General features: G+C 46.1%; 1 protein-coding gene across 2 annotated transcripts; it reads left to right on the top strand.

The window, feature by feature from the left end:
• Nucleotides 1-333: 333 nt before the first annotated feature.
• LOC140421216 (homeobox protein Nkx-2.2-like) lies at nucleotides 334-11,485 on the top strand. Of its 2 annotated transcripts, none has more exons than XM_072505760.1 (3): nucleotides 334-448; nucleotides 8,222-8,902; nucleotides 9,332-11,485. In XM_072505760.1, the coding sequence occupies exons 2-3, from the start codon at nucleotides 8,635-8,637 to the stop codon at nucleotides 9,910-9,912; spliced, it is 849 nt and encodes a 282-aa protein (XP_072361861.1). In that variant the 5' UTR covers nucleotides 334-448; nucleotides 8,222-8,634; the 3' UTR covers nucleotides 9,913-11,485. The 2 variants fall into 2 exon arrangements, with proteins under 2 accessions (XP_072361861.1, XP_072361870.1); XM_072505769.1 differs by lacking the exon at nucleotides 334-448 and adding an exon at nucleotides 7,311-7,446.
• The last annotated feature ends 450 nt before the right edge of the window (nucleotides 11,486-11,935 follow it).

Below are 11,935 nucleotides of genomic sequence, written 5' to 3'. Positions count from 1 at the left end.
TTGGCTTCTAGGTTGGGGCTGCCAGGGTGGAGTGTGGGAGGGCGGGGGGGTGGGGGGGGGGGTGTACTAAACGCGCCAACAGGAGCAAAATGTGTTTGCATTTATAGGCAATTTATTGCCGATGAACATATGGCCTGTATTCTGTCTAACGTCATAATGGAGAAGAACAAACAGCGAGTAATCTGAGTGTGGAGAGGCGCAGCTAGCAGCCGAGCTGTGCAAACGCTCTTTCACAATATTAAGAGTGGATCATTTTTTTGTGTGTGTGTGTGTGTGTCCCTGGGTATATAAAGCGCATCAGTCTTATCTGTGCACGCACTCCTGACTTCCCATTTGGAGATACTTCATTAAACCAACGACATCTGAGCTTTTGAGGGGGTGGGGGTGGGGAGAGGAGGGGGGGTTCTCTGGCTGCATCACTCGCTCCTCTCCAGCGATTTACTGCCAGGTGAGTACTTTCTGTCAGCGCTTTTATTGTCTAATGGGTTTACCTAGACTGAGAGAGCTGCTGTGCGCCGTGTCAGTAACTGGGAAATGCTGACGGATGAGATTGAGAGGATGGGAATCAACGTGCCGCGGGTTCACATCGGGAGGTTGCGGTGCGGGGCGCACATCGAACAAGTGCGCGTTAAAGTGATTTCTCCTCATCGTGCGGTTTTAAAGGGAGGGGGCTCTGGGAAATCGTTCAATCTTCAGCTCTCTTGCGATGTGTTTAGAATGGGGGGGGGGTGCACTTGTAAGGTCAGCCTATTTCGATCACAGTCAAACATTGGGGCTGCCAACAGCACTTTGCACTGCTTAACTTGCACTGTGCAGTTGTACCGATTGGACATCCGGACTGCACACCCCAGTGAGTGCTTAATGTTTAACCAGGTGATGGAAAATGCTCGGGCACCCTCGGTGGAAGCAATAATGCATCCTCACCTTCAGCACTTCCAGGTGGTCCCATTTTAACCCTTACAGCGTTAGCCAGCCCGCCGCCTCAGCTAACGCCAACGATTGCACCCGGACCTTCCCCGCTCGCCCAGACCCCCGAGATCCTCCGCCTTTGGCTGCTTCGGGTTAACCGTGCCCGCCATGTGGGGGAGGGGGGGGGGGCAGCAAATGACTGAGTGGGCACCCAGAGCAACGATTACAATCCGAAGCAAATAGAAATCCCCGAGTGCGGGGTTGGAGGAGGGTTGGAAATGAAAACGTTTTAAGATCTCGTTTCCCGGCGGAGTTATTAACAGTGAGGGATTTTCAGACCCTTGAGTCTATGATGTGTAAAGTTTAGTAAGATGCTCATGGAGACGCTCACTCACACACAGACTTATCAATATTTACACACAAACACTGAAAAATACACAAAACACACACGTATTCAAGCTCCGATTTGAAGATGCTGTAATATTATTAATACTATCTAAAGAGGTTAAAAATGAGACAGGATTTTTCTTCAAATGGGAGGATATTTATAAACGGGTTATTTATAAATCCCTGGTGACACCCGCTTCTCTAACAGTGCGAGCATTCCCTTAATAGCACGATTAAACTCGCGGAGGGCATCATTTCACAGGGGCCACGGGGCTTTCTGATTGAAGCAAAGCTACACAGGGCTTCCGCGTACAGCTCCCTTGCTAAATATCACTGTCTCCCTTTAATAAAACCCTCTTTTATTGAGGATGACTCTGACCGACTGTTGTGACAGTTCCCGTCCATGTCAGTAGAGTTCGCCAGTGCATCCGAGGTAGGTGCAACCCTCGCCTTGGGTTGAAGGCGCTCTCTCAGTTCCAGGACTGAATTGGAGAGCTGCTCTCCAACTTCAAACTTTGCAGTGCGGCTTCTGTTAAATCCCGCCCGAATCACATGTGCACAATAAGGAAATGGGGTCACGGCTCAAAACGTTCTCCTACAAGAAGTAAACTAAAGGTCAGCTGGAGCGGTTGGAGAGGGGGGGGGGGGTATTATTTCGACTGCGGAGACCCCCACTGGGATGTACGCTTCCATTACCTGAGATCCTGCACAGGGTCCAAACTCTGTCAGGCTACCTGCAGAATATGTTCTTTACATCTCTATGCATCTTACACCTGAGTGAAGCTTTAATAAGGGGCGTGGGGGGGGGGGGGGAGACTTTGTCTTAAGCCGACGCGTTTTCTTCTGACAACTTTGCAGCAATTACCTGTTTTTCCAGCCACTATAGTTTCTTGTCCCCTGAGGAAATAGGCATTGAATCGGGCACACAGATTCCCAACTGTAAGATTATATATTTATATTGAAAAGCATCAATTAAATATCGTTAAGCACGGATTTAATTTATCGCTTTTCTTCCTTTAAAAAAAACGACAAATTAATCGTTTTGAGGTAAATGGTTAACGCTTTGATTTGACGGGCAATCTCCCCGAGGGGGTGAGTGAGGGGGACAGCGAAGAGAGACAATAATGCCGATGTGACATGTCTAATCACTAGACAACGTGGCAGAATAAAGCGAATGCCTTTCGCCTCCCAGCTAAATGTTTTATTTTCAAATGAAATGTTCGCAAATGAGGCGCTAAACTAAGACCGGAGGCGTCACTTCAATCGGATTAGAGAATGGTGCACTGAGTGTTGTCGGTGATATCGAAATGGGCTCCCCCCCCCCCCCCCCCCCACCCTGCCCTCAACCCACCACCCCCAACACAAGTTCGGTTGAGAGATTGCAGCGCGTTCCTCTTGAATAACCCAACACTGGATTGTACTCACTCTTTTTTAATCATTTGGTGCACCGATTTATTTTTCTTCACTTTTCCAGCGCTGTGCCCGCGGGGAAAATCAACCCTGCTTATTGTTTGGGGAGAGGCGGGTTTCCACATGCGAATCCCAATTTTAGCAAGGCAAATCGCACCTCAGGACATATTTCACCGCGTTGTCACGCAAGGAGCCCTTTGATAACAGCTTTCCAATCCTATTCTGCAGAACAGCAATTAACTGCTTCGAAAGCCCTGAACACAAATAATGATTATCGCCTTTTAACATTTTAGGGTGGGTTGTTTTCGTTGTGCGTGGGTGGGTGTGTTTGTCAACGCTTGCTAACTGTATGTACCTATATCAAAATCAGGTTGGCCAGCCATACAAGTATCCGATAGTTCGAGGAATTTAAAAAGAAAACACAGGCTGATATTTAGTGGTGAAGGCAGGCATTTTCTCAGCAAAGGTGGTTGTAATCTAGGATGTAACAAATTAAAACTGCATTTCATTGGAACCGAAATTAAATGAAGGGTCTGTGGGGCAGGCGTGTTGCTGTTTTAAAGTTTCGCACCAGAGTGAAGTTGCAGTCGGTAATCGGTTATACTTGTCCACATAACGAAGAGAGAGCTCCATGAGGTCCGTTAACATTGTGACCCTCTATGCGAATGTTGATCACAAAAAATAGCCGTGTTCTAGTCTCAACGATTATTGCCTGGAGATGTTATCTGTGCACTTTCCCCCAGAAAAACAGGACGACTGTATTTTATAATCTTACAGAATACAATGCCGTTCCGGGCATTGCACGTTTAAACTTCCCACTCTCGGCACGGGAGGACAAAGGACATTGGAAATGGTGACTGGTTGTTTTAATTGTATCGTTCAATCATAAGGCTTATTTACCGTTTTCAAATTTCTTCCAAAATCGGTGCCTGTGTAAACATTCGGCTCCTTTCCCAGCCAGGCCCTTATTTTGTGCAGTTTGGCTTCAAACCATGCCAAAGTTGATATTGATTCATTTCAATCTGGGCTATGGGGAATGGTGAGGATGGGGAATATTTAGGGTCAAAGGGGTTTGTTTTTAAATTTACCCGTCTCTCGGTCGTCTTTAAGGACGATGGAGCAGGAATGCAGAAGAGTTCTGTTCATTAGCTCCAGCCATTGCTCATTCATCGGCTTCATAATAATGTTCACTAATGTTGTGCAATGTGATCCTATTACACTGAGCCCAAATACCCCCAATTTAATCGATAAAATACACCGACTTGTCACAGTGACCTCGATCTATCTCTTCAAGACCATTTTTCCGATTGCCCTGTTAAAAGTCTCGCCAAATGCGCAAAGGTGTACCCCCCCCCCCCCCCCCCCCCCGATGCTTGGCTAGGGTTGGAATAAAACAAACTGGCCGCCTCGTCTCTCCACACATCAACTTAGCACTACAAGAGTTACTTGTGCCACTCACTGCCCAGGACTGGAGCGGAGAGCTCTCCCCCACTTGGCCCCAAGTGAAAAGGCTGGTGAATGGGGGGGGGGGGGGGGGTTAAATATATTTATAAGGTACCTGCCAAAAGTAAACAGGTAAACACATCTAGAGGGCACTTAAGCTGAAGTACAACCACTTATCCTGCCCACATTTACCTCGCCTTTTCAAACCCCGGTTGGATTGTTCAAATAACGCCTCGATCCTATCAGCCTGTTGTTCAGCGGGGGGATTAAGATTTTGTGTAAAGGTCACTTATCTCTTCTTGTTTCAGAGCCCATCCTAGAAAGAAAGACACAGTTCAAGTCCAGCACACAGTGTGAAGATTCCCAGCCCTGTGCTGCTCATTCCTGGTCTCCCGCTCCTATTTGTTTGCGGCTGTTTTACACGCACTATCTTATCCTCCATCTACCGTTAGCTGTGTGTTTGCCTTCACGCCTCCTTCATTTATTTTCGTTATTGCAGGCATTACAAAATGTGTGTTGCAGATTGGAGCCGGCGGCGATGCTGAAATATTTTTAAAAGTGTAAAGACATTGGAAATGGTGATTAATTGTTTAAAATGAGATTGATCACCTGAAATCCCCAGCAGCTAAAGCCCATGTAATTTTTCTGAGCATGTTAAGTGCTGTATGACCCTAAACTTCGCCACCCGGAATTGTACAGAGTCGGTGGGGCGGGGGGTTATGGAGGCATTGGCGTCTCAGAAAGTTCACTCCACTCGCGGGCGGGAAGGAATTATACAATTGGAGCCATCTCTCCAAATGTGGACAAGAGCTGACCGATTGGAGCCGGTGGCTGGAGGTGGCTGACAAGTAGTTGTGTTATCGGCATTTCACAGTGTAACCGAGCAAACCTAAGCCGGGAAGCCACATGTGTTCTGGCCGTGTGTTTTTCAATGGGCGTTTTGTTATCTTGCGCTGCATGGTTAAACATTCAGGAACGATTCTACACCCTCACCCCTCAACCAAAAAAAGCAACCCTTGGAGGACATATTAGCTTATCAGGTGGTCTATAAGATAGGCTGGAAGGTTGAGTCCTGGCTGCGCTGCTCTGGTTCCCCTGTGGATCCAGCAGAGCAAATAAAACACGGTTGTGACTTTGTGTTTGACTTTGCGATGGCGGAAACCACATGGGGAGAGGGATTGTCGAAGCCTTTGAATGTTAGGGTAACTCAGAGTTTTTTAACGTGTTTTTTTAATCCCTTTTTATTAAAAAAAATATGTTGCAGATCAGACTAAATTTGGCTTTTTTGTGCGGGACAGTTCGTGAAATATTCGAATCTTCGATCTGCAGTTATTGAACAATGTTGTGTCTTAAGCTCCGGTGTTAAAGTGGAGGGGGAAATATCTACTGGATACAGTGGGAAAGTTCAACTCAATTAATCAAATGCGTTTAGAGAAAAGATACAGGCAAGCCAATGCATATATATACATGTGTGCGTGTATGTATGTGTGCATGCGTGTATATATATGTGTGTGTATGTGTGTGTATATATACATGTGTGCGTGTATATATGTGTGCATGTGTGTGTATATATACATGTGTGCGTGTATATATGTGTGCATGTGTGTATCTATGTGTGTATATGTGTGTATAGATACATGTGTGCATGCATATATGTGTGCATGTGTGTGTATATATGTGTGTATATGTGCGTATGTGTGTATATATACATGTGTGTGTATGTGTGTGTGTAAATGTGTATGTATGTGTGTGTATATGTATATTTATATATATATTTGTGTGTGTGTATATATTTATATATACATATTTATATATATTTGTGTGTGTATTTATATATATTTGTGTTTGCGTATAATTTTATATATATTTTTGTGTATGTGTATATATATTTATATATATATTTGTGTGTGTGTATTTATATATATTTGTGTTTGCGTATAATTATATATATATTTATATATATTTATGTGTGTGTCTTAATGATTTATCCAGCGATAGATAGAATGACAGAAAATAACATCGAGCAAGGATGAAGATGTTGGCGCCCGTCGGTACCTGGGGGTCAATATCTTCCGAAAACAGGGCTGGATGAATAAAATAGGGGGGATTTTCAGTATGGGCTATTTAATTCTTGGTTGTTGCTCACGTGTAAACACAATACGCTGATCTGTAAATATGATGTCGGGAATGCTAACAGCAGCAAGAAACCTACACTGCACATGAAATTTGCTATCTCCAAGTTTGCACCCCCGGCACCTGGTTATTTTAAGAGCTTTGGACCTGATATTTTGCACACGTCCAGAGTGTCAATAATCCTAAACTGTAGTTTTGCGGTTCTTTAAAAAAAATTGCTGTTTTTGTGTGTTATTCTTAGCACTTAACATTAACATAAATGTTCATATTTTAGTGGGGTCAAGTCGTTGGAATGCTCCTTATGGCCCACAAAGGATAACGCGCCATTGCAAATATCCCATCCAAATTGTTGTACACTGTACACTGGGCTCTGACTTGTACATCACACGTTATCCGCCTTGCTCTCACACAAAACAACGATTCTGTGATCGAAGATGTTCTGAATCGATTCGTGGGCGAGAGGGAGGGAGAGAGAAAGAGAGGGGGTAGGGGTGCAAAAACAGGGGGAGAGAGATGGAGAGAAAAACAGAGTGGGGGTGGAGAAAGAGTGGGAGAGAGAGAGCAAGGGAGAGAGGGAGCGTTAACATGAAGGAGTTGCCTTAATATTGTAGAAGGGTTCAAGAAATGAATGAAGAGATAGCCCATTGAAAGCAGTTGAATGCCATGACAACTAGGAACAACCTCAGATTTATTCCAAACAGTTAGAACACATTGTACCAGGGCGTCAATCATCTATTATGTCGCGACTGAAATAAATGCAAAAACTGGCCTCGGACAAAAGCTTCCAACAGGAGCCGGACATTTGTCTACATTTTCACCATTGTCCGCAGCTTAGCAATAGGTTTGTATTTGTGTTTGCTGGAGTCCGACCACCCAAGATGCGCTGAGGAGTTGGTAAAACCTGCGGCATTGTCACCCAAATCACATACTTACTGGACGGCACAGAGAGAGAGGGGGGGGACAGAGAGAGAGAGAGGGAGAAATCAACTGACCAACTATAATAAATTGCGCGGCTTCTATCACCGCAAGTCCACGCAGCTATTGAGCTGGGCTTTCGGAGAGATGTAGATTTTTTTTTTTCAATCGCAGGATCCCCAGCTCATTTGAATTTTAAAAAGCATCCAAGAAAGTTGTGAGGAATTAAGATATGGTCAAACCCACTCAGTGAGTTACTTTTTAAAGTGGCATTCTTGTGTGGAGCGAGTGTGTGGGGAGGGGGGATAGAGCAGGGCTGCACCTTGTCTAATGACCATTTCATGACACTACACAAGTTCAACGATAATCTAATCGAGACTTTGACAGAAACAAACGATTTTGCAGCCTGGATATATTGGGCATTAAAGTCGAATGGAAAATGATAGCGTGCCGACGTTAAAAAAAGCAAGTCTTCCTATCTTGTGGATTCGAGCCGTGACCTCTCCAATTCGCCCTCCCATTATCACAATGCCACGGCATTTACGGAATATACCTGCAATTGAAATCGAATTGGTGCAACCGCAGGCTCTCTCTCTTCTCTTCCGACTTACTGCCTGCAATTGTTTCCCTCTGCCTTGCGGAAAAGCGAGGGACAAATGTAAAACGCTTTCTGGAGCAATTTGTTAAATAACATTTTCAAGTACGCTGGATATTAGGCTACTTGGGTGTCTTTTGTATGTAAATCAAACCTAAAAAAAAAGGGAGAAAGAGAGATCCTTCTCAATCTTTGTAATTAATTGCCACGTTCAACCACTCATCATGTCTTGAAGCACCAATGGTGAGGAGTCAGATCTCACCCCCACCCTCAACACAAACCATCCATCCCCAAATTCCCCCCCCCCCCCCCCCCATAATTTCACTCCGGCAAACATACTCTTCATCCACTTGACTCCCAGGACCCGCCCACACGTCTTCAGCCTTTGGCACTTCTTTTTTTAAATGCTTTCTCTCTGTCTCTCTGCAGGTTCACGTTTTGTAACCAACCCCTTGATAGGACCTGATCAGTGTCGAGCAATGGCTCATTCCTTCGACATCACAAGTGTGCACCAACCGAAGGACCTGAATTGAGTGAAACTATCAGCTTTGATAATATTGCTGTTTCTTTGCCGGACTTCCCAGAATGTCGCTGCCCTTGCCTGCCTGTCTGTGTGTGTGTCTGTGTGTGTGATGGAGACAGAGGTCACACGCCAAACCGTCCCCACTAAATGGTGCGATTCAACAGGAGTTTAGAGGGGCCAACACTTCACCCATCCGCCTTCGTGCTGCGTTTCTTGTGCCTGTGAGTGTGTCTCTGTCCTCTGCCCAACAGAAGGGGGCAGGGGGGGGGGGGGGAGAACTGGGCGCTGCAATTTTCCCTGCATAAATTTGGACAGAAATATGTCGTTGTCCAGCACAAAGACGGGCTTTTCAGTCAAGGACATTCTCGACCTCCCTGACACTAACGACGAGGACGGATCGGCGGCGGAGACGACCGAGGAGGATGGAGAGGCTGCCGAAGCTCGAGGAGGGGTCAAAACCTCGGGCTTTGCCCGACAGGGCGCCCTGGACGCGGTGCCCAGGCTCCCTCTGAAGAGCCACTTCTACGACAGCGCCGATAACCCCTACACCCGCTGGCTGGCCACAACAGAGAGCATCCAGTATTCGCGTAAGTGTCCAAATACTTCTTTCAGGTCGAGCAACGCCACTCCCAGCCTCCCGGGCAAAATCATTCACTTCACCAGGGCTCGGTGCAGGCTGCAAATAACTTCATTTGGCCAATTATGCCCCCGCGATTCTGTCACTGGCGCCCGCAATGCTGTCCTTTGCGCGCGATTTTCCGTTATGTTCAGAATGCTGTAAGGGGCTTGGATCAAACTGAAAGTTCGGATATAACGAGAAAATTGGCCTACAATTGGAGGTAGAGTATTGTGCGGAAGATTTGCAGTTCGAGAGTTGTTTTTTTTTTGGGGGGGGGGGGGGGATAAAGCGACCGAGATCACTCATTTCTGTTCGGCAACATGCAGAGTGCGAGTTTTACCAATTATTTATTTTTCTTTCTGTCTCACTCTCGCTCCCTCTTTCTCTCTCCGGGCAGTGCACGGGATTTCGACCGGCGGTGCTCAACAGCAGAACTCCTCCAGCAAATCCTCGGAGCCCTCCGCCGACGAATCTCAGGACAACGCGACGGAGACTTCCAGCAACGACAGCGAGTCGGGCAAAAAGCGCAAACGCCGGGTGCTCTTCTCCAAAGCGCAGACTTACGAGCTGGAGAGGCGCTTCCGACAGCAGAGGTACCTGTCAGCGCCCGAGAGGGAGCACCTCGCCAGCCTTATCCGCCTGACCCCCACCCAGGTGAAGATCTGGTTCCAGAACCACAGGTACAAGATGAAGAGGGCCAGGGCCGAGAAAGGTATGGACGTGAACCCCCTCCCCTCGCCCAGAAGGGTGGCAGTGCCCGTTCTGGTGAGAGACGGCAAACCCTGCCACGCCAGTATGGTGACGAACGCTCTGAAACCGCAGGATTTAACAGCCACCGCTTTCCAGACTAGCATCGCCTTTCCAGCCTACACCGCCCAGTCGCTGCAACACGTGCAGTATAACTCCCATTTCAGCTCTGCCGCCAACCCGCAGTATCATACACACCCGCTGGTGCAGAGTCAACAGTGGACTTGGTGAAGCGTTAAATCAGGGCTGCTTGAGATGGGAGGGGGTTGTAAATATATATACATATATATATAATGTATGTGTGTGCGTATCGAATACATCTATACACGCACCGACATACATCTGGAACTGTGATGGGGCTGAGCTTTTTTTCGTTGCTGTCTTGTTTTGCGGAGTATATATTTGACTCTGAAACTGGTCCCCTCTGCGCATTTCGACCCCGCGAATTCGACGCTCTTGTGACTTTGTAAAATATGTCTGTGTGTGTGTGTGTGTGTGTTGTAGGAATGACGAGTTCTCATCCTTCCCGTGTCCGCAGTGTGCAGAGTCCACGCGAAACTGACACTTTTCAAAACAGCAAACCGCGGAGAACGTTATATTTCACCCTGGCAACTTTTTTTTATATGAAACTTGAAATATTTATGGGGGCTTTGTAATTAAAAGAAGCGTTTAGTTGTGTTTGTGGGGGCTGGGGGAGGGAGGGGGGCTGTTGTTATTTGCAGGGGTTATTGCGGTCCTGACTGTTTGACCAGACCGTTAGCCTGAATTGGTGTTTGTTGAACGCCAGAAATTTTCCGATGTTAATGTCGACCATGTTGAAGGATTGGTGATGCTTCTGAAAATAATGGTGTGAATAACAACAACAAAAAAAGGCGCCTTGATAAAAGATTTTTCCGAGTTTTTTTTATATTAAGAATTTTAATAAAATGCGGTGTCTCAAAAAAAATGATCCGTTTCCCTTAATGGTATTAACCGGTGTTTATGGGTTCTTTTGACATTTGCATAAAGCTAATTCGATATTGCCCATTTTTGTGCTGGGGGTATACACGATCATTCTATTACTGCATTTTGCAACCGTAGCGTTTTAATTTCCCCTCAAAGATTCTCCAGCCGAACTGAGTCGAGGGAAATACACGTTGAAGTCAATAATGTAAGGTGGCACGATGGTTGTTCAAACTCAGAGGGAGGGAGGGCGATCACTTCTCGCTGGCGTCAAAACTGTGAAATAGCTGTGTGTTTTTAAAATGAAAAGCGAATTCTAATCGGTCCAATGGCAAAGGGGACATTGGTGACACACTCCAGCAGCGTGTTCTGCATCTCAAAGGTTGGGCAGGAGAAATCGCTGATGAAGTGAAATACACTTGAAGTTAGAGTGTTTCTTCAGCAAAGGGGCTTTTGACGCCTGGGCATTCTGAATAGGCTCACTTTGATGTCGATGAGGTGTGCACGGGTTGGCCCAGGAGCCTACCCACTAGATTCTTAAATCTGAGCTTCAGTGCCAGGTAAATAGGCAACTGATTTTCAACGATATTCGCCTGCATGTTTATCTGCTTTTAAAAAAAGATGGAAGATTAATTCCAACCTAATATTTAAAAAAAATTAACCCCCTTAAATGAAACGGGTTTCCCGGAGGCAGAAAGATTTAGAACGAGCCGACCCCGAGATTTTACTATCCATCCTTTTTAAATGCAGTACGTGCAAGTTCAACCATGGACCAGGCAATTCAATCTGTACCAGGATTTCTATTCCAATCTCGAGTATCCTAGCGAACGAATGTGAGAGTGGAGTAGCGAATGCATATTGTTGGTGGACTTGCATTGAGCCCCCCCCGCCCTCCCTCGCACTTTTTGGAATTCGAAGCAAGAATTCACAGAATCTAAGCCTTGGGTCAATAAGAAAAGTGAAACACTAACAATTTCTCCCAAGTTTGCGAAGAGATCTGTGTTTTTGGCTGAGATTGGGGAGAGCCCTTGGGGAGGCTAGTAAAACAAACTGCACCGTCCCGACAGAATTCTCTGCAAATCTATTGACAATGATCAGATGTAATTGAATGTCGACAGTATCTGGGAGGGGGGGGTGGGGAGGAATCTCGGGGCGCATTGCTTTCGACATAGTTTGCACACCCCGTTTAAATACAGCAACAACAGAAAATAAGCCACGCGGGCCTTTTCCTTCACATTGCCCAGTATTCCTGAGAGAGAAAGGCAAACTATTTACTTAACCGGTGTTGTGGGCAATTTACTGAGTCTGGTAC

The sequence above is a fragment of the Scyliorhinus torazame genome, chromosome 1 (genome assembly GCF_047496885.1).
Source record: "Scyliorhinus torazame isolate Kashiwa2021f chromosome 1, sScyTor2.1, whole genome shotgun sequence".
Classification (NCBI taxonomy): Eukaryota; Metazoa; Chordata; class Chondrichthyes; order Carcharhiniformes; family Scyliorhinidae; genus Scyliorhinus; species Scyliorhinus torazame.
This window is presented reverse-complemented; position numbering and strand designations above follow the sequence as displayed.

Excerpts from the sequence above, each read along its gene's own strand:
- LOC140421216 (XM_072505760.1), top strand. The coding sequence starts at position 8,635 with ATGTCGTTGTCCAGCACAAAGACGGGCTTTTCAGTCAAGGACATTCTC. Across the intron at positions 8,903-9,331 it reads AGAGAGCATCCAGTATTCGC|TGCACGGGATTTCGACCGGC; the intron begins GTAAGTGTCCAA and ends CTCTCCGGGCAG.